At 51.2% G+C, this 22,421-nt stretch overlaps 1 protein-coding gene across 6 annotated transcripts in view; it reads right to left on the minus strand.

The window, feature by feature from the left end:
• KIAA1755 (KIAA1755 ortholog) overlaps window positions 1–22,421 on the minus strand; it is a 49,384-nt gene that overhangs the window by 16,487 nt on the left and 10,476 nt on the right. For 4 of the 6 annotated variants that reach the window (XR_009596113.1, XR_009596114.1, XR_009596112.1 and 1 more), the window contains exons 2-11: window positions 20,138–20,335; window positions 14,716–16,060; window positions 14,035–14,232; window positions 11,046–11,169; window positions 8,115–8,208; window positions 6,981–7,067; window positions 5,780–5,896; window positions 3,554–3,652; window positions 2,523–2,671; window positions 687–825 (exon numbers count right to left, since the gene is read on the minus strand). Coding sequence is in view for 1 of the 6 variants with exons in the window: in XM_012189180.5 (XP_012044570.3) it covers window positions 687–825; window positions 2,523–2,671; window positions 3,554–3,652; window positions 5,780–5,896; window positions 6,981–7,067; window positions 8,115–8,208; window positions 11,046–11,169; window positions 14,035–14,232; window positions 14,716–16,060; window positions 20,138–20,335 (2,550 nt within the window). In the remaining 5 variants the exon portion in view is untranslated. Of the gene's footprint in view, window positions 1–686; window positions 826–2,522; window positions 2,672–3,553; window positions 3,653–5,779; window positions 5,897–6,980; window positions 7,068–8,114; window positions 8,209–11,045; window positions 11,170–14,034; window positions 14,233–14,715; window positions 16,061–20,137; window positions 20,336–20,533; window positions 20,632–22,421 lie in introns of all 6 variants that reach the window. The other 2 variants (XR_009596116.1, XR_009596115.1) reach the window with 2 other exon arrangements.

Raw genomic sequence — 22,421 nt, forward strand, 5'->3', positions numbered from 1 at the left:
ACTCCGTTTCCTCATCAGTGAGTAGGCGAAATCCTAAAGTCTTGCCTATGTCGCTGGTAAGGGATGAGGTTGAAAAGTGATGGTCACAAAGGCTCCAGCCCAGGGCTTGGGGCAAAGCTGGTATTTAAGAAATGCAGCTTCTGGGGGGCTTCCCTGATGGCTCACCGGTAAAGAAACTGCCTGCCAATGCAGGAGACACAGGTTTGATCCCTGGTTGGGGAAGATCCCACGTGCTTCGGAGCAACGAAGCCTGTGCATCACAACTAATGAGCCTGTGCTTTAGAGCCCAGGAGCTGCAACTAGTGAGCCCAGCAAACCTAGAACCAGCAATAGGAGAAGCCACCATCATGAGACGCCTGTGCATCGTAACTAGAGTAGCTCCCGCTCGCCGCAACTGGAGAAAAACCCATGCAGCAATGAAGACCTAGTACAGCCAGAAATAAATAAATATACAAAATTATATACATTAAAAAAAAGTAGCGTCTCGAGCTATGTCCTCAGTCACCAAGCACCCTTACGGAGTGCATGTCGTGTGCTCCAAGAACCCCTACCTGGCTCTCCAAGAAGTGCCAACCTGGTATCTTTATACCAGAGCAAAGCGCCTGGCTGGGGCGGGGCCTGGAGTGGCAGGAGCCCCACTTCCACCCTCAGGTCCCTGGGCCAGCCTCCTCCTTCCCCTCTCTCACCTGGTGGATGGCAGCTTCCAGGCGGCCCAGACGGACGCGGAGCTCCAGCCTTCTCAGGAGGTGGTTGGACACAGTGGCCAGGACGTGCAGCTGCTCATCCACAAGGCTGTAGAGGGCGGCAGCTTCGGCCAGATGGCTCCTGGGAGGCCACGGAGGGTGAGAAAAACCCAAGATGTTGATCCCTTGGCCCCCACTCCCTGCACTCCTGCCCAGCATAGGCCTGCCTCCCTAACTCCCTCCAACTCTGTGGCCTTGGCCTGGGTGCTTCAGCTGCTGACTTGCTGTGTGACCTTGGGCAGGTCCCCACACCTCTCTGGGCCTCAGCCTCCGCCTTCCGGGGGACTGGGAGGACCAGAGGCCACAGGAAACCAAATGATCCTGTCTTTCCCTAGGAAGGTAGGAGCCGAGCTGGACAGATCTGGGTTCACACACCAGGCCTGCTACCTTCCAGTAAGAGGAGCTTATGCAAATTCCTCACCCTTTCCGCATCTCAGTTTCTGTAACAGAACCCACTTCACAAGGTGGTTGCACCCTCCTCTGCCCTAGCGATCCTTTAGAAGGAAAAGGTAAAAGAGGAGAGGGAAGGAGAGTCCATTTTCCTGGAGGGAGCCTCATCTGACCGCACCTTCCCATGGGTCACTGCCTTTCCAGGGAATGGGTGAGCGCCCCGGGTGAGTGAACAGGATGGAAAATGCCAGGCTGTCTGGCAAAGGGCGGGAGGAAGTTGGGGACAGGCAGGAGCTGCAGAACCAACACGCAGAGTGGCTCACATGGGACCACAGCGCCCCCTCGTGGAACTGCTGGTGGCCAGCGGTCTGGATGGGCCTATGGCGAAACAAAGGGGCCCCGGAGCCCAACCAGTCAGGCAGGGGTGTCCTGGGAAAGGCAGTGCCAGCCCCACCAGGCCATGTGAGGGGCAGGGAGATGACTCCACCTCCAGGAGCTGCTGTCCAGCGCTCACATCTGCATGAATCTGTCTGTGGGCACAGTTCAGGGTGGTGTGTTCAAGATTCTGGGCCAGGCTGCCTGGGTTTAAGTCCTGGCTGCGTGACCTTGGACAAGTCACTTATCCTCTCTCCGAGCTTCAGGCTCTTCCACTGTAAAATGAGGACGGTACTAGGATCCACTTTGTGGGTGGGAATTAAACATGTTGACATTCTTGAGGCCCGTAGAACAATGCTGTGCTCATACTAAGTGCTATTTGGGGTTGGTTAAATAACCAAAACGTTCTTGGGAGATTATGTAAACTTTGTAATTGTGCTGATTCTAACAGAGACAAAATTTTTACAATTGCTGGCTGATTTAATTGCTGATTTGCACCCCACCCCATCCCTAACTTTAAGAAAATTGGTGCTTTCTAGGAATGTGCACTGTTCGCTCTGTGGTTCTGAGACTGCGAAGTTCTCTCAGGCCCCTGCCAGGGAAGGCAGGGCAGTTCAGGGGTTAGTGTTCACAAAGCCTAGCTCTTACTTCCCTTCACTCAGCCTCAGCATCCATCAGCCAAATCGGAGGATGTGGGCCTCATGTAATCTTATGAGGAATAAGAGACAAGCTCTTGAAGGCCCTCAGCCCAAGGTTTAGGTCAAAGATGGTGCTTGGTTGATGATGGTCACCGGAAGCGGGGGAGCTTGTCCTCCAATGTCTGGGCTTAGGAGGGTCACAGAGAAGGGACTTGCCAAGGTAGAAGCCTCAGCTCGGGGTATGGGGACTGCAAACACCCCATCCCAGACATCCTCAGAGCCCACCCTATGTGTCCCCTCAGCAAAGTGGCCCCAGCTCTGGGTCCCAGCCCGGGGAACAGGATGGGGGAGGGGAGGAAAAGCCTGGTGCCCATACCTGACGTCCGGGTTGAAGTTCAGCCTGCTGCCCTCCTGTCTCAGCCTGGCCAGGGTGGCTCCGCCTTCCCGCTGGAGGCTCATCAGGCCTGGGTCCCTTAGCACGGCCTCCATCAGCTCCTTGGACTTGTTCAGACACCTGGAGGCCTCCTGCCAGGGTAGGGAAGGAGCCTGAGGCTCAGTTCCCACTCTCCTATAACCTTCTAGGGCTCCCCACTCCCTGATTCTGCCTGACTTCCCTTGAATACCCAACTGGTATTCAAGGTCTTATGGAAAGTACATCCTTTCTATCTCTAAAACATCTCCTCAAACCAAGCTTCCTCTCATCACCATGGCAACCTCACTGGTCCAAGCACCATCATCTCTTTCTGGGACATCCATTCCAGGGCTCTGCTGATTTCCCCACAGCACCCTGGCTCCCTCTGCAGTCTGTTCTCTGTATGGCAACCAGACAGATCTCAAAGGGCCCATTTGATCATCCCACTGCTGCTTAGAACTGTCCAGCGGCTTCCCTTTCCATTTAGAATCAAATCCCAACTCAGCTTCTCCCTGATACAGTTGTGGACCTAGCAGGTCTCCTCCTTTTCCCCTACTTTGTTCCACACTGGCCTCCTTGCTCAAATATACCAAGCACAGCCCCGCCTCAGGGCTTTGAACATGATTGCCCTCCACCTGGAGCACAGTCCTGTTCCTGTTCCCAGGGTTCCATCTCATCCTTCAAGGCTCAGCTTCAATACCCTCCTTCCCCATTACTCTCAATCTTACTTTCACAGCCTTTAGCATCACTTGTAGTGAAATGTCCATTTCTATTTACTTTTTTTTTTTTAATGACCTCTCACACTGCACCATGAGCCCCATGAAGGCAGGGACAAGTCGATCTGCCCCAGGCTGGGTCTCCAGGGCATGACACATAGTAACTGTCCAGTAAATATCAGCTGAATGAATGAATGAAAACAAAGCCCCTTCACTGAGCCCTTGGTCCATGGAATCGGGGGTGTGTTGTGGTTTCCCCACTTCTGGCCCCTGGCTCACCTGCACCCCTCCAGGGGGCTCACCCTTCTCAAACTCCTCGATGGAAGCCTTTAGCAGGCAGGAGGCCTGGCGAAGGTCAACAAGGAAAGGATCCAGCTTCTGCAGGACAGGAGGCCCAGAGTGGGGGTGTCAGCCTGCGAAGAGGACACCGCTCCCCTCCACCCACCAGGAGGACACGCAGGCTGGTGGTTCTCAAACATTAGCTGCATCAGAATCACCTGGAAAGCCAGTTAAAATCCAGGCTGCAGGACTTTCCTGGTGGGCCAGTGGTTAAGACTTTGCCTTCCAATGCAGGGGATGCAGGTCTGTCTGATCCTTGGTCGAGGAGTTAAGATTCTACATGCCTCTCGGCCAAAAAACCAAAATGTAAACTAGAAGAAATACTGTAACAAATTCAATAAAGAATCTTAAAATGGTCCACATCAAGAGAATTTTTTTTTTTTTTAATCCAGGCGGTTGAGCCCTCCCTCCAAGTTTCTGGTTTAGTTTCTCTGGGGTGGGTCATGAGAGCGCACATTTCTAACAGGTTCCCAGGTGAGGCTGATGCTGCTGGTCCAGGGACCACAGTTTGAGAACCACTCATGCTGGAAATGAGAGGGAAAAAGACAGAGGACAGGTCTGACCTACTCCCAGGCCACTGGGGTATAGTGGGGGAGGGAACAGTAGGAGGGGTGAGATGGCAGGGTTGGAGGCCATCTTCTCTGGGTCCCACTTCAGCCTGGCTTTACCACTTGCTAGCTATGAGGCCTTGGGCAAGTTTCTTAACCTTTCTGTGCCTCACTTCCTCTATAAAATGGGAGCACAGTAGTTCCTGCCCTAGAGGCTTGTGTGGGTTTATTTGTGCCAGGCACTTAGAATAGCATCCTTAGTCATCTTCATTATCAGCTTTATGAAAGTGAAAATGCTAATCGCTCAGTTGTGTACAACTCTTTGCGAACCCATGGACTGTAGCCCACCAGGCTCCTCGCTCTTTGGGATTCTCCAGGCAAGAATACTGAAGGCCATTCCCTTCTCCAGGGGATCTTCCTGACCCAGGGATCAAACCCAGGTCTCCTGCATTGCAGGCAGATTCTTTACCATCTGAGTGACCAGGGAAGCCTCTATAGGCTGGGTCTATAGGTAAGATTCTATTTAAAGGGAAGGCATTAAAGCAAAAATATAGTTTAAAAGCCCCTGGAGGAACTGGAGATCTCTGGAGAGGGGAACTGGGGGCCTGTGGGACGAGTAGGGTAAGAGATTTTTCAGTTTATACCCTTCTGTACTAATTGAATTTTGAATGTATGGTCTGTTTGAAAATAGATCCAATTAAAAAGAAGAGCGCGGGCCAAAACCAAACAAGCAAACGGCCATGTGAGACTAGAGACTGGTGGTTCTCAGTGGGGATGGTCTCCCACGCCAGGGGACACCTGGTGATGCCTGGAGACAGTTTCGGTTGTCATCATTTGGAGGAAGCTATTGTCAGAGTGGGTAGGGTCCAGGGCTGGTACTAATCTCTTGACAGTGTGCAAACAGCTCACCCCCAAAATGAATTATCCAGCTCCAAATAGGAACAGTGCTGAAGTTGAGCTGCCCCGGGCCCAGCTCTCAGCACTGGTTCTCGGGAGGTTTAAGCGCATAAGCACCTGTGTGCTGCTGCAGAAGTTGTACCCATCCTGTGCTTCCTCATGTGCTAAACCGGGCAGGAGATGCCCCCTTGCAGGGTTGGGGTGAGTAGGGACTGAGGTCACATGGGAAAGCAGCAGACCCCTGGCAGTTTCCTTAGTTCCTCTCTCTTACAGGAGGGAGCACACCTGCCTCCCCCACCAGACCCCAGGTTCCCCGAGATTTGTGCGTCCACAAAGCAGATGCCTGTAAATGTGTTTGCGGGAAACACTCCCATCACTGTTAGCATGTGGCAGACACTCTTTCTTCTAAGCTCTTTACCCCAAGTCTCACACTAGCCCCAGGAGGAGGTACTCTTCTTAACCCCCATTCTGTTATTGAGGAAAAGGGCTCAGAGAAGGTGTATAACTTCCCCAAGGTCACACAGCAGAGCTGGGGGTGGGAGCCAGGCCGTCGGGCCCCAGAGCCTGAGCTCTTCTTCACTCCACTCTGCACCCTCATTATCAGTGTTTGTTGAATGACTGTTTTTGAACCAGATAAGTTCAGGTGGGTCCATGGAACAGGATAGAGAGTAGAGAAAGAGAAGGGATGAGGGTGCGGGCTGAAGGCTGTGATGATAGACACCTGGAAGAATTGCACCCACTCGCCATGACAGTAGGGGAAGGGGCCTTCCAGGGCCGTAGGGAGCTGGCTGGGGTCCACGTGGTGGCTCAGGGCCTTCAGTGAGGTCAGCACCTCTACCTGCAGACACACACACACACACAAAAATTCATTCTGACCAGGGAACTCAATGTAGAGACCAATGTCTCAGAAGGTCCTGCCCAGATCCATGCCCCAGCATTTCTCCACCTCCCATGGGTAAGACTGCCCCTGGCTTGAAGAGTTGCTTTCTGGGCAAGGAATTTTCTCTGGAAACTCTGATAAAGTTGAGAGCCAGACCCTGTGTAAGGAATTGCAAACAAACAGCGCCCATACTGCCACTCTCCTAGCCTGTGATGGAGGCAGACATCATTAATTGATCACGGCGCTCCTTCCCTCTGAGCTGGGCTCTTTCCAGCACAGTTGTTCAGGCAATCACATGAACCGATTAAAGCTGGCCCTTGTCGTGCAACTTCTCTGCTGTCCTTGTACCATTTTCTGGAGACCCATGAAGATGTTCTTGGGGACGTTGAGAAAGGTTGCCAAATCTTAACGGTACCTACTAAGATGTGGAGAAGGGACTAGTTGACTGATTCTCCCAGGTGGTGAAGCTTGAGGCTTATGGTACAAACAGCTCCAGATACCTAAGCTTGGGATGGGGAGAATTCTGTGGGGTTCTGGAGCCCACTTTTCATCCCTGGTTTTTCAAGTGGGCTCCACGGACCAGCAGTCCCAGCAGCACTTTAGGAACATGCTAGAATGCAGAATCCCAGGCCAAACCCAGAACCACTTAATCAGTACTTGGGGAACCAGTGACTCCCCAAGAAATCTGTAGGCACCCCTGGTGTTTGAGTGGTAAAGAATCTGCCTGCCAGTGTAGGGCACACAGGTTCAATCCCTGGGTCGGGAAGATCCCCTGGAGGAGGAAATGGCAGCCCACTCCAGTATTCTTGCCTGGAGAATTCCATGGACAGAGGAGCCTGACAGGCTACAGTCCATGAGGTCGCAAAGAATCAGACGTGACTGAGCACGCCTGCACACCATGGGGGCTGGGCAGGAGACTTGTAGCATCCAGGCCTCGTATCTAATTGACCTGCACTCTATTATTCCAGGGCCACCATTCCTCACCCCAGCTCAGCTCAAGCCCAACTCCTCTGCACCTCAACCGATGCTGCCTTCCCCTTACCTGGATGTCAGGTAATGCCTCCAGCTGGAGAGCTGCCTCCTTCTCCCCCAGGAAGAGCATGGCACGGATGGAGGCTGGGACCAGCGCCTGTCGGAGAGAACCATTTCAGAGCTGATCTGCCTAGGCCCTCACCAAGCCTCCCCTCTAAGATGTAGACAAATGGGCCACAGGGACAGGGGTAAGGGTTCCCTACGGCTGGGATCCACATGGAAGGGAGGGCTGGGATCCTTATTTGGAGGATGAGTCAAATGATTTATTGGGAGTCATCAGAAGTCAAAGGAACAGCAGGTTCAAGCTGGTTTGCAAACTTTTCAGGTGCCCCGCCCCCTCTGGGTCTCAGTTTCCCCATCTGTGAAGGGAGAAGTAGGAGATGGGGTGGAGGTCAGACCACAAGGTGAGCTTATCCCAAACTTCCGTTTATGCTGCGGCCTGTACTGGTGAGTTATGAATCGCTTCCCTTCCCCATTCTCAGTTGGTGAGATTTATGTGAGCCAAACCTAAGCCAATCAGTGTGCCACAGTCCCCTGAACACAGAGGTTGACTGATGGACAGACACCTGAGCCAACAGGGGCTAAGAAGGTCCTCAAAAAAGCTTTTACTGGGACTTCTGGGAAAAGAATTGCTCTTTTCTATTGGGCTTAAATGACAGACCATATGAAATTAAAGATGGTAGGGACCACACTGCCACAAAGAGTGGGACCTGCCTGATAATGGCACTCTCCCAGAGGAATGGAGCCAGAAATGGGGAGAGAAACCAGACCCTGGTGACAATATCTGAGCCCCCAAATCAAGTCATACTTGAAGCTGGATTTAATTTCCAGACTGAGTCACATCAACCAATGAACGACCTTTGTCTTTAAGTGTGTTTGGGTTGGGGTTTCTTTCGCTGCACGGCATGTGGGATCTTAGTTCCCCAAACAGGAAATGAACCCAAGCCCTTTGCAGCGGAAGTACAGAGTCTTATCCACTGGACCACCAGGGAAATCCCCTGGGCTGGGGTTTCTATCATCTGCAACTAAGGTTCCCTGCCTGGGGTCCTGGTCCTAGCTCTGAGCATCCCCAGGATCTGTGAATATCCAAAGGCCTCCAGTGCTTCTAAAACTTGGTAGGCTGAGGCTGTCCACTTCCACTCACCTGGGTGGCCTGCAGGGCACTGACCAGACCGGGGTGTGGGGGCTGTTTCCTAGCATCAATCACGACTGCCAACCCCTTAGTTTTATCTTCAGGCCTGTGAGTGGTAAACAGAATTGGCAGTCTTATTGGTTGAATCAGGGCCCTCAAAGGGGAAGGACCCAGTGAGGGAAGGTGAGGGAAATTGGGTGCTAGAAACCTGGATACTACTGAACTCTTCATCCTACAAGACAAATTTACAGTGCCTCCCCAAGCCCCCAACACACACCACTTCCAGGGAGCCCTCCATGATTCTTCTCCAGGCAGAGCTTATTGCTCCCTCTTCAGGGCTCCTACAGTACCTCATACAGCCCTCTCAGACACTCTAATAATCATAAACTATATGCTACTATCCTAGCTGCAGTAGGTGAGTCACCCAACCTTCATTCACCCTTTTTTTGGGGGAGAAGGCTCATTTTGTTCAAGAATACAACTTTCTTCCTATAACCACATCCCTTCCTCCCCCAGGGGCTGGATTCTGATTGGCTGAGGCCAACAGCTGACCCAATTCCCCTGGCTAATGATTGGTTTAGATAGGGACCATGTGACATTTTCTAACCAATGAGATGTGAGGAGATGTTTGTTGGGGACTTCTGGGAAAGACATTTTCTCCTTTAAAATGTTCTTACAAAGAGCTATAAGGCAGAGACAAAGACTGATACATTTGTTACTTGCAGCCCAAACATCCTCACCAGTTCACAGTGCACTTTTCAGTGATTACCTTGGGATTTTCCAAACAGTTTCAATTGTCAAAACTTGTTAAAATAAGGATACTTCACCTCCACCCTTGCTCTGTACCCCAAGAAATGTGTCCAGTGGGTAGGAGGTGGAGCCAGGCACTCTGCGGTTCCAAGTACCCTGGCCATTCAATCAGACTGGGAAAGTAGCCTGCAACTGCCTTCAAGTCTTACAACCACCCAAGTCACAGACCAAAGCCAGAGGTGGCCAGTGTGGGATGTGGAGCTGCGGCAGTCACCTGGGCATGTTGTTTCGCCTCTCTGGAAGTCAGTTTCCCAGCTGTAAGTGGGGCTGGCTAATGATAGTGTAGGCTTCCGGGGGCTGTGGTGAGGACTGATGGATTAGAAACAGGGATGTCAATGTCTGCTGTTATCACTGTCCTGAGAGGGGAAACTGAGGTGCTGGGCAGTGGCATAGCAGACAGTGAAAGCAGGCTCCTGGAGGTGAGGCCAGGGCTCTGACTTCATGTCCTCACCTGCTTCTGGCTGTGCCCATACTGGGAGGGAAGTTCATTTCCACCCCTGCCTCCACTGCCAGCCTGGACACCCATAGAGGTCAAGGCCCAATATAGGAGGATCGGGGTCCCCAGCATGGCCCAGCATGAAGCCTGTCTCAGGGGAGGTGCCCAGCAATGGTGGTTTACAACAGGAATGGAGAGGCAAGCCCAGCATATGAGAACCCCATGCGCAGTTCTAAAAGAAATCCCCAGGTGCAATCCTAAAGGAAATCAGTCCTGAATATTCACTAGAAGCACTGATGCTGAAGCTGAAGCTCCAGTGCTCTGGCCACCTGATGCGAAGAGCCGACTCATTAGAAAAGACCTTGATACTGGGAAAGCTTGAAGGCAGGAGGAGAAGGGGAGGACAGAGGATGGGATGGTTGGATGGCATCACCAACTCAACGGACATGAATTTGAGCAAACTCCGGGAGATGATGGACAGGGAAGCCTGGCGTGCTGCAGTCCGTGGGGTCGAAAAGAGTCGGACACGACTGAGCGACTGAAAGACACACTACACCTCACTTCCCTTTTTGTGATCATACTTGGTCTCACAGCCCACTTGGTCATCTCCCTTTTTCAGGGGGCATTTCAGAGAGGCAAAGTTACCACTCCCAGGTCACACAGCAGATTGGTGGTGGGCGGGGGTGGATTCCATCTCCCCTTCAGACCTGAAAAACCACTCCTCTTTGGACAAAAGGTAGAAAAATCTCAGTGGCCAGCAGGTGGCAGTGTTGGCTCCCACAAGGTGGAGTTGGAGGAGGAGGTTCCAAAGGGTCCCATGAGTTCCCCCACCCACCCACCTCTGCCTGGGCGCTGCAACTCAGAGGAAAGAGGGTATCTTTTCCCCAGGCAGTCCGACCTGAAGTCTTATGGGAGGTGGAGGGAAGGGGGGGTGGTGGAAATAAGCCTGGTCATCATCACTCTTCATCAGGGATGAGTGAGCCTCATCACTCACTCATTCTTTTGCTCTCTCACTTATTCATTCCTTCACCCATTCACCCTTTCCTTCATTTGTTCAACAAATATCTATAATTCAGATCAGTTCGGTTCAGTTGCTCAGTCTGTCTGACTCTTTGCGACCCTATGGACTGCAGCATGCCAAGCTTCCCTGTACATCACCAACTCAATTATCACTTCCTCGGGGAAGCCTTCCCTGATTTCTCAATGGAAACTAACCGCCCCTCGGCCTTCATTTTACGATGGAGGCTCTCAAAATGTGTTTGCAGCCCACCCATATCTATCACCGGGAAACTTGTTAGAAATACACATCGTCAGGTCTTATGCAGACCAGTCGACTGAACCAGAAACGCTGGAGGTGGGGCCCAACCATCTGTTTTAACAGCCCTCCAGATGGTTCTGATGCCTGTTGAGTTTGAGCACCGCACTGATCTATGATATCCCTGTTTTCTTCACCACACTAACACTCCTGAGAGCTGCTGGTCCATGGCTGGTTCCTTGCACACCATCCATCTCCCCCGCCAGCCTGGGAACGCCCCAGTGGCAGGGACTATCCTGCTTTTTCGGTCTGTCCTGCTTTCTTCCCAGCATCTGGCTCAGGACTGAGAGGATGTGACGTCTCTTCATACGGTACCTGGTGCTGGGCTCTGGGCTGAGAGGCCGAAGAGGCATGGGGTGGTCAGGCTGGCCCAGCCCCTTACCTGGGGATGGCGCACAGGTAAGAAAACAGCTTGGTGACCTCCGAGGCCGTGCACCATGGCGCCTCCCAGGGGCCCTTGGTGGTCGACACCAGAAGCAGGGGCCGCCCCGCCCTGTCCCGACCGCCTGGAAGAGAAAGCACACACATGAGCAGTGAGCACTTTGGTGGAGCCCCTTCTATAGGAAACTGCTCTGTGGCCTCTAGGCTTTGCCTGTACTGGTCCCTCTGTCTGGAATCCCCTTTCTCTTCTCCATCTGAACTCCCATTCATCCCTCAAGACCCAGTTCAAAAGCTACTTCTTCAGAAAAGTCATCCCCAAAGCCATCCTCCATGTGTAGGCAGCCTCACCCTCCTCTGGGCACCCCTTGCCCTGGGCACCTTGGGCAGAATAGAGCTCACAGAATGAGCTTTGGGGTCACACAGACAGGAATTGAAGTTCCAGTTCTGCACTGACTTGTTCTGTGTCCTTAGACAAGTCAGTGTGTCTCTGAGCCTCAGTTTCCTCATCTGTTAAATGGGGAGAATACAAGACTGAGCAGATTAGGTTATTTCAAAGACTAAATGAAACAGTTCTTGAGAAACATTTAACACAGGGCAAGGGCCTCATAAACAGCAGTTGTTGTAATAGCCATTATCTCTGTCCTCATCTCAGCCCCCATGTGGTGAGTGTGCATTCCACAGCTGACTCTTTTTTTTTTGGCCATACCACGCAGCATGCGGGATCTTCCCTGACCAGGGATTGAACCAGTGCCCCCTGCACGCAGAGTCTGGACTGTAAGGGAAGTCCCACTATTTATTCTTGCAGACATCTAACCATGAGTTCTCCACAGACTATTTCCTGTTCCAGGAATCCAGACAGTGTGCCCCATGCTCCCCACAAGGGTCAAGAGTCTGAGGCCCAGGGGGTCAGCACAGTCTGTCTACACTGTGGGGAAGGGAGAGTATAGCAGGGGGAAAGAGGCCCTGGCCACTGGAAACTGGGCCTATCCTGCGCTCTGGACTCACAGCCCTGACCCCCAGAGTCACCTCACTCAAGACCGCCCTTCAGCGAGCACTGTCGACTCCGTGCAGGTACAACCCTCCACAGTGTGGAAGTGTGGGAGACCCTTTGTAGCTCATGAAGCCTTCCACAAACTTAACCACCTTTGCGAGTGTTGCCTTACACACGGGTGCAACCATCTAGAACACAGAAGGATTGTGAGACTTTGTGAACAATTAACAAGGGGACAGGGCTTCCCAGATGGTGCTAGTGGTAAGAACCCACCTGCCAATGCAGGAAACATAAGAGACACAGGTTCAATCCCCAGGTAGGGAAGACCCTTGGAGGAGGGCATGGAAACCCACTCCAGTATTCTTGCCTGGAGAATTCCATGGACAGAGGGGCCTGGCAGGCTGCAGTCCATGGGGTTGCAAAGAGTCAGACAGGACTGAAGCAACTTAGCATGAATATAGGAACAAACAGCTTGAGCTTCAACAAAGATGACCAAGAAGACAGACAATGTCCTCTGGGAGTTTTAAAATGACAGAGCAGGGGTTGCCCTGGTGATCCAGTGGTTAAGAATCCGCCTTCCAATGCAGGGGACAGGGGCTCGATCCCTGGTTGGGGAACTAAGATCACACACGCCACGGGCAGCTAAGCCCCAGCACCGCAGCTACTGAGCCCACGTGCTGCAACTAGAGAGAAGCCCACAACAAAGAACCCACATGCCAGAGCTAAGACTCAAGGTAGCCAAATAAATAAACAAATATTTTCAAAAAGGAAAACAAAATGACAGATCGGTGTCCCCCCGGACATGTCTGCAGAAATTTAGATGCCTCTGAAATAAAACAGATTTGCAAGACAGTCAGTTCCCAGAAAGCACTGTGGTTTCTCTTGCTTGGAGAACTCTGCACACGCTGTTCTCTCTGACTGGAACACCATCCCCACCATGTTACACAGAGGACACCTACTCATACTACAGAACTGAGTTTCACATCACTTCCTTCAGGAAGTCTTACCTGACCTCTCCTCTACCCCAAGCACCCCAGGGGCCTCACCGCTCCTCCCAAAGCCCCCTGTAATGCCACATAGTCACATTTTACAGTGAATTATAATAATCTACTGTAATAACCTGTTGAATTTACTCCCAGAATATGCTTCCTGAGAGCAGGCTTGGTTCTCTGCTGAAGCCTCAGTGCTAAGCCCAGGGTCTGACACACAGTAGGTGCTCAATAAATCTTTATTGCAAAGATGAAAAAATGTTAAACAAGAGTGATAACACTCTCAGTACTGGATGACGTTGACACCCCAATCAGACCCCCATTATCAGGTCAGAGCACTCATCCCCCAGAGACTGTAGTTACAGGCTGTACATTGGCCCAGAGATGTCCCCTTGTCTGAAGAATTGCCCTCCGCTGAACTGGGTCACGGGTTCACTTGCATCCTCATCCCAGAATCAGCCTGCAGCTGATGACTCACAGATCCAGGTGTACAACAGGTCAGCCCCTGAACCTTAAGATAGAACAATCTCTGTGATGTAATTCATGCTCCAGAGCTGCCCCACCCCCAGAGAATCAGGTCACATCCTGGCTTAGCTTCTCCCCTGCCTTGCCTGCCTCTCTCACTCCCCTTCTCCTGAAAGCAACCTTCAGGAAAATAAATCACTACCCCAAGGGATCCCTGTCTTAAGCTTTGCTTCTAGGGAACCTGACCTAAGACATTCACCTTGATGGCCTCACTGGAAGTAAGACAGATGGATGGATGGATGGATGGATGGAGGGAGGGAGGAATGGATAGATGGATGAATGAATACCTAGAAATTGCTTTAACCTCCTTCATTGGAAAGATGAAAAATCTGAGTCCCAGGGAGGCCTGGTCCAGAACACAGGCATCTAGGACCTTCCCTGCCTCCCCCACACCCACCAGCATCAGAAGATTCTCAGCCACCCCTATCCCCACCCCCACCGCTCCCTCCCCTTCACCTCCACTCGCCCCTACAGCCCCTGAGGACCTGGCAGGCATGCTATCCTGGAATGGAAGATCTCCACGCTCAGGGCCCCAATCCTGGGCTCAAGCCCTGGGGGGTCCTCTTCCAGAGCGGGGCTTTTTTCTGGAGGGCCTGCAGAAGCTTCTGGGAAGTCAGCCTTTTCCTCCGTCACTGGGTCTGAGTCAGCGTCTAGGCCAGATGTTTTGGTCTGAGTTGTTCCAGCTGCGGATAAACAACAAAGAATATTGCAGAAGATGGATTTTCCCAGGGAAAATGTTTTCTCACATTCTGCCTAACGATAAGCGCTTACAATATCGATCTCCTTCTATGTGGCAGGCATTGTGCTAAGCTCCTTACTACTGGTGTTGTCTTTGAACCTCAAAACAACTCGAGGAGGCAGATGAGATCCTCGTTGCACAGAGAGGGAGACCTGGCCTTACAGAGGTTAAGTCTTTGATCATGGTCACCCAGACGGCTTATGGCCAAGCTGGGGTGTAGACTCAGGCTGTCTCAACACAACCACAGAATCTTGCTCAATTACAGCCTCAAGAGACCTTAAGCTTCTTGACATGCCACCCCATGCTCTAAACCCCTGAGACAGACCCAGCCCAAATGAATCTCATCCCTGACATCCTACACCACCTTGTCACCTGATCACATCCAGAGAACAGTTGCCCTCTCCAGTTGAGCATGCGGGCATCTTACCTTTCCCTAAGCACTTGGCTCGGTTGGGTTTGGGTGAGTAGAGTGAACACAAGACTTTCCAGGGCCCGTCATGCTGGAGCGAGGCTTTCTCTGGGGCCGCAGGGGCTTGCCTCTGCCCCTTTAAGAATGAGAATTTGAGCCCAGGAGTGGGCGACCTGGAAGAGGAAGTGTTTCTACCGGGGTTAGTCACAGGCTTGGCAAGTCTCCCATTGCCCTGTTTGGTCCTCTCTTCCATCTTGGTTTTGGAGGCTGGAGCAGCAAGAGGAGAAGCTGGGCAGAGCCGGGGAGAGGATGCTTGTTTTGGTCCTGGCTTGAGCTGGACCATGCTCTCTGAGTTTCCCAGAATGCCCTGTGTCTTGGAGGTAGGTGGCTCTTCTGAGGCACCTGTCCCGAGGCCAGACGCACAATGCAGTGGGTTTACAAAGATGCTGAGGTATGGCTCTAGGGGCTGGTGTTCTGAGTCTTGGGTAGGGACTTTATCATTAGCCTTTCTCCTCAAGCCCCAAACACAGGGTTTCTCCCTCAAGCTTTCAGGCTTCTCACAAGCCCATTTTTCCAAGGAAGGCTCTCCATTGGCCCCTGACAGAGGAAGCGTCCTTTGAGAGAAAGGGATTTCCTTGGTTCCAGATAGCTCTTCTGGTGCCCCCAAAGGACACCCATTGGGTGCCGCCACCTCCTTACTGGGAGACCCTTCTCTGCTCTCTTGGGAAAAGTCCAGAAGAGCCACATACTCTCCCTCCAGGTCCTGGCTGGCCACACTGTCCACCCTGAAGCCCACCTCCCCAGGTCCAGCTTGCTCCACCTTGATAAGTCCTGGGTACTTGTTCCTGTGTGTCCTGCCCTTGCCCAAACTCCGGACAAGCAGCACCTGCCTGTCTGGGCACCTGGCCTGGTGCAGCTCTTGAGAGCTGCTCAAATCCAGTGCCTCTAACTGAAGGGACGCCCAGGCTGGGGAGAGGAGATTCACTGCTGGGGGTCTGTCATCCACAAACTCTGGGCTGGTTATCTTGGTCCAGGGCACAGGGGCCATGCCATCTTCTGAAGCTACCAGGCAGTTGTGTAGGGGACTGCCCTCAGAGTCACTGTTGATGGCCTCTAGCCAGGCTTGGGTGAAAAGTATAGGATAGGATGACTCAGGGACAGACTTCATTTCCACTGTGCGGAGGTCCACAGAGAGGCACTTGATCGTGAGGCAGACGGACTGTTCCTCCCGGGGCTCGACTTGGAGGTAGAAGTCACCTTGGCGCAGTAAGAGGGGATTGAGGGGTGCCAGGTGAACCACAACCTCATCCCGCATGCACAGCGGCCAGCCCTCGTGCAGGAAGAGGCGGTGTGAGTAGGGGGCCTGCAAAGAGGAGGGGACAGCATCAGGGAATCGGGCTCTGAAAGCCCCACCCAGGAGTTTCTTCCTTCCCTCTCCCAGAAGGAACAGTGAACAGGTCGAGGGCTCAGGTGAGACAAGAAAGGTGCCTAGGACACAGCATCCAAGGAGGCCCCACTCTCAGCATCCTGCAAGTCACGCAGCCCCAAGAGGGAGCGCCTCCTTAAATGCTGGGCCCTCCATGCCGCTTGCTCCCCCTAGTCCTGGCCCTGACCTTGAAAATATCAATACTTGCTCATCTACTGGGCCAAGGGAGAAAAGCTCTGAGTGCCAGGCACCAGTAGCAAAAGCCTTTTCCATGAGGATTGTCCTGCCAGCTGCCTTCTCTCCAACCATCAAAACGCCTCTGAACCCAGTTCAAGATGAACGCTCCACTTAGGGCCAGAGAGATGTGGGTTCCAGGGTCTGAACTGCTAACTTGTGCAAATGACATAATTTCTTTGAGCCTCAGCTTCCCTATTTGCAAATAGGAATAATGATACATATTGGCATTATTAGGACTTTCCCATGTGGTAAAGAATCCTCCTGCCAATGCAGGAGATGCAGGTTCAATTCCTGGGTCAGGAAGATCCCCTGGAGGAGAAAATGGCAACCCACTCAGGCACTCTTGCCTGGAAAAATCTCATGGATGGAGTAGCTTGGCTGGCTGCAATCCAGGGAGTCACAAAGAATCAGACACAGCTGAGTGACAGCTCAGATACCAATACACACATTGGTATTATTGGGTTGGTATGAGGATTAAGTGAGATCATAAATACATGTATGTTTGTTAAAAAACAATGCAATGCATAAAATATAATAAGTAGATGTTCGTGCATGCTCAGTTACTTAGTTGGCGCTGTGCGGGCCCAGTGTTCAACAGTGACACCAAGTGGCATCAGCAGAAACAACAGCTCCACCAAACTGAAAACAGGTCTTTCTCTTTCTGACTTTTGGGAAAGAGTCTGATTCCTGCAGATCGAACAAGCCCCAATACTCTCATGTGATTTGGATGAGTGTATGGGAGACCTGCCGAGGATGACACTGGACTCCCTCTGAATCAAGCAGGTGTTTTCTGGAATTATGAATCAGGGGAATGATGAGATCTGACCACACCTGTACCTGCCTTGTTGTTAAGCCAGTTCATTTCAGTTACACTGCAGATTTGGCTGTCTCCAAGAAACTTTCTATCCATAAACCACAAGTCTCTGTGTTATTTCACCCTCTTCATATAGTCCTCTGCTGTTTACAGCATCTTTCCCCCTCCCTCCACTTCTCAGTGAATGAGATGAAACAGCCGAGTGGTATTTTGCAAATAGCAAATCACCATAGAAATGACTGTTATGATCATCTCATTTGACTCACAGTAATTCAGGGGTGCAGGCAGTTCGGGAACTATCATTCCCACTTTGCAGATGAGAAAACCAAGGCTCAGAGAGATGGTAAAAAAAAAAAATATGCCTCGTCATCACAGCTGAAGAGCAGCAAAAGGAGGACTTGTGCTCACATTTAGAATCAGCCATATGTTTGTCTCCAGATTCCCTGGACTTCATTGATTGTGGCTGGCTGTCTGTGTGCTGGTGGTTATAAAGAAAGACTTTGAGGCCGGAGAATTCTTATTTCATAGGAAGAAAGGAGACAGTGGTAAAGTAACAGCCAGCAGCTACTGAGCAATTTCCTCATGTCAGGTTCTGTGCTAAGCTGTGTGTATCATCTCAGCGAGGTACATACATCCTGTGTTATTAACATTCCTGCTTTCCTCATAAGGAAACTGAAGTTCAGAGAGGGGACATGGATCCCCCAACTCCACAGTGATGAAGACTGGATTTGAACCTGGGGCACCTGACCCCTGGGGGCATACATTAATTCCATGCCACCACTCCCTGCTCTGAGGTGACACAAATTCACCTGTAATTATAATTAAAGTCATCCATAATTTAAAATATAAAAAATCTAACTCTTGTGATCTTTGCCCCCAGAAGAAATGGGGAAAGGAACAGTGCAAATGCAGTTTTAATGACCAAATGAAAGAAGCAGGTAGATGTATAGCTTGTTAGGGAGAAGAAATAAAGACGGGGAGCCATTGTGTGCGTGATCAGTGGCTCAGTAGTATCCAACTTTTTGCAACCCATGGATTGTAGCCCACCAGGCTCCTCTGCCCATGCGATTTTTCAGGCAAGAATACTGGAATGGGTTGCCTTTTCCTCCTCCAAGAGAGCTTCCCAACCCAAGGATTGAACCTGTGTCTCCTACACTGGCAGGCGGATTCTTTACTACTGAGCCATGAGGGAAGGATGGGGGAAGATACGGCTTAAATAATGTCAACACGGATATGTGGAAATTGGCTGCAGTGTTTCAGCGAGACTCTTTCTTCTAGTCCAAGAACAGTGAATGTGTATGGAGCTGTTTCTATGCGCTAGGCACCGTGCTAAGCACCTAGAATGAAATGACCTATTTCCTTCCAGTTCCAACCATCTCTTATTCTAGCCTCCTAAGCCTGAACTTTTAGCTGCTGCATTCAGTTTTTTCCTATCACTGAAATGATGCACATAATTCCTCCATTTATTTCTATTCCTGATATGCCAGGTCCCTGACAGATACGAGTAACTCAGGAAAGGCTAGTAGGACCTAAGATGTTCTTAGCAATTCTTGAGGCTGGAGCAGTTAGGGGTGGGGATTGAATAACAGAAGGGCAGAGCAGAATCAGCAACTCTGAAGGACGTGGGTAAGTTCCATGAGTAGGCATCTGAAGCTTTGGTCTCCAAAGGCCTTCTCCCCACCCTTTTCTTAAAACAATCTCCACCCTCTGAGCACAGAGGGAGGTATAGGATTCAAGTCTGCAAAGTCCTCTTATCCATCCCTCTGGCTGCAATAATTGGTCCAAGGATAGACACAGGATCCAAACCTGGCCAATCCTGGTACCTCATTCCCCTTGCCTCAATGATTGGTCCAAGCACGGATGCAAGACTCAAGCCCAGCCAATCAGGATCCTCCCTTGTGATTTTCTATCTGCAACTGATGGGGAAGAGTTCATTTTCTTCTTTAAAGTAGGATTTGATCCTGGTGCTGCCCTGGGCTCCACCCTTGAGGAAACACCTCGCTTATAAGAATGATCCTGACAAGCAGTAGAAGCAGAGACAAGAGACAGAGTCCTGAAGGGGTCTGATTAGTGGATCACCTCAGACTCATGTCAGGATCACTTTGCCCTGATCTAAGTAAGGATCTGTCATTTGCAGCCAATGAGTTCTGCCTAAAACACTTTTCTTTCCACTTTGCCTCAGGAGAGGGCTCCCTGAGATCTGGGTTTGAAGGAGTCTCATTGACTTTCCAGGTGGCTCAGCGGTAGAGAATCTGCCTGCCAGTGCAGGAGGTGTGGGTTCAATTCCTAGGTCAGGAAGATCCCCTGGAGGAGGAAATGACAACCCACTCCAGTATTCTTCACTGGAGAACCCCATGGATAGAGGAGCCTGGCAGGCTACAGTCCATGGGGTCACAAAGAGTCAGACAAGCACTAGTATCTCTATTGCATCCTTAAACATGGATGACATAATTAACCATTCATAAAATTCCTTCTTACTGGGCCAACCAGGTGCTCTAGGCAGTCCCTATTAATTGATCAAAGTTGGTATTCATTCATTCATCATCCAGGGAGGAAAGCAAGAGTTCTGATGCCACAAGGGCTCCAGGGAAGGTCTGGAACATTCTCTACTATTTCCACTGAAGCTTTCCCACTTCAGTCAAGATAGCCAGATGATGTCCACAGTATCAATTCCTGGGGGACAGAGAATCCACATGGATGCTTTTACCCAGGTTTCCCTCCTTGTTATTTAAAGTGCAAATGTGATTGACTCCTAGATGTCAGAGGGTAAAGGCCCAAGGGACCTTCCTGTCCATCTATGAGGCTTAAGTTTTTTGGGGGGCAAGCAGTTAACACCTGAAAACCATCCCACATCCTCAGTTCATGCTCTTCAACAAGACACACACCAGCCCATTTCCTTCTCTGCTCACCTCCAGCCTTTCTGGGAGAGCTTGTACCCTGACCCCATGTCCCTTTCAACTTACACAAGCTGCTTCACGCACTTGTTCACACAGGCGCTTGGCAGGGATCAGGAAATCCAGGAGGAAGTTCAGTCCATCGCCCCGGAAGTCAGAATCCAGGAGACGGAACACCTGACCCAGGATGGTAGGTGCTGTTGCCTCAAAAGGAGGATAGAGGCCCGCCAGGGCATGCTGGATGGCTGCATCCAGGGATGGGGGGTCCTGTGGGGGACAGAAGAGGATGAAAAGTGATAGCAGCAATAATAATAAGAGTAGTGGCCACTTCCCAGGACCTTCCTGGCCCAATATGACTAAGGTCCTGGCTAACTCTGACTTCCTCTGCTACCTCTCCCCACTCGCACACCCCCTCCAGTCACACTGCTTTTCTTCCTGTTCTTCAAACTCTAGGCAAAATCTCACCTCAGGGCCTTCGCACTGGCTGTTGTCTCTGCCTAGAATGCTCCTCCTTAAGACATCCTGATTCCCTCACCTCCTGCAGCTCTTTGCTCGGTTGTCATCTGCTGGTCCAAGGTAGAGTAGAAGAACAAGGGAAGGCATTCAGGTCAGGGCCAGAAGGAAAAGGATGGTCAGCAATCCCAAATCTGGCCACTTAGCTGACTGCAGGCCTACAGTTTGAAGGTGAGCCACCAGCAAAGCCCAGCCTGGATCAGGCAAGCCCCAGCCATATGCAGACACATAAGTGACAATAAGTGGTTGCTGTTTTATACTACTTGTTTGGGGTGGTTTGTTACACCACTGTAACCAACTGATACAAGTTGGTATAATTGATACAAGCGCCCATGTTCATATATCGAGGATGCCTTCCCTAGGTGTTTATTGGGAACAGACCACCAACACATACCCTCCTAAGCCTACTCCTTCTCCACAACCCTACCTTAGTGATTGGCCCCCTCCTCCAGTCAGACTCCTAAACCAGAAATCTGCTCATCATCTCGCCCCTTCCTCCTGCCTCTCCTGCCCACAAGCAACTGTCAACTGTATCCTATAGTCTTCTCATCTCCAACAGCTCACCAACCCACTCCCTCTGCTCTGTTCCCCTTCCTTGCCTTGATCCAGGTCCCCATCACTTCTACTGAATCACATTTTCACTGGTTTCCCATCTCTAGTCTCCCTCCCAGCCATTTCTCCAACAGGACCCCAAGGTGATCTTTCTCAAATGCAAACCTGGGGGATTTTCCTGGTGGTCCAGTGGCTAAGATTCCACACTCCTAATGCAAGGGGACTGGGTTTGATCCTTGATCAGGGAACTAGATCCTACATGCTGCAACTAACAATCTCGCTTCCCACGTAGCTCAAACAGTAAAGAGTCTGCCTGTAATGAGGGAGACCTGGGTTGGATCCCTGGGTCAGGAAGATCCCCTGGAGAAGGGCATGACAACTTACTCCAGTATTCTTGCCTGCAGAATTCCATGGACAGAGGAGCCTGGGGGGCCTACAGTCCATGGGGTCGTAAAGAGCTGGACACGTCTGAGCGACCAGCACCACCAACAATGATCTTGCATGCCACAATGATGATCGAAGATCCCATGTGTCATGATTAAGACCCAGCACAGCCGAAGAAATACTTTTTTTTTTTCAATGCAAACTTGGCCTTGCAAGTCTCCCGCTCAAAATCTGCTCACAGGTTTCTCACTGCCTTCAGAAAGCAGCCAGCCTGGCCTCCAGCCTCACTATTCTCCCCAGGCTTCTGCCACAAGGACACAGCACTCTCCTCCTCACTTCCAGGCTTCACACATGCTGTTCCTTCCTCCAGGGATGTCGCCCAACTCCATGCCCACTAAACTAACTCCTCATATGCAACATCCCAGCCAGTCCATCATCTCTTCCAGATTTTCTCTGATCTCCCGCTCCCATCCCAGCTGGGTTAAGTGTCCCCTTTTCTCAGCTTCCATGATGAATGCCACACTGATTTTGTTTTCCTTGGTGGACTCCAGGCTCCCTGAGGACAGGAGTGGTATTCAGAATATTGCCCCCCACCCACCTCCGCCAAATGCCCACATTCTAATCTGTGGGACCTGTCACTAAATCCCCATACGTGGCAAAGAGGAACTAAAATTGCAGATATAAAATTGCAGGCATAAAATAGGGAGATTATTCTGGATTATTCAAGTGGGCCCAATCCAGTAACAAGCATCCTGAAAAGTAGAAGAGAATGCAGAAGAGGCAAAAGTCAGGAGGAAGTGTGATTGTGGAAGAAGCATCCGAGAGAGGACATGCTGCTGGCTTTGAAAATGGAGGCAGAGCCAAGGAATGTGGGCGGCTCCAAGAAGCTGGGAAAGGCAAACAG

The sequence above is a fragment of the Ovis aries genome, chromosome 13 (assembly GCF_016772045.2).
Source record: "Ovis aries strain OAR_USU_Benz2616 breed Rambouillet chromosome 13, ARS-UI_Ramb_v3.0, whole genome shotgun sequence".
NCBI lineage: Eukaryota > Metazoa > Chordata > Mammalia > Artiodactyla > Bovidae > Ovis > Ovis aries.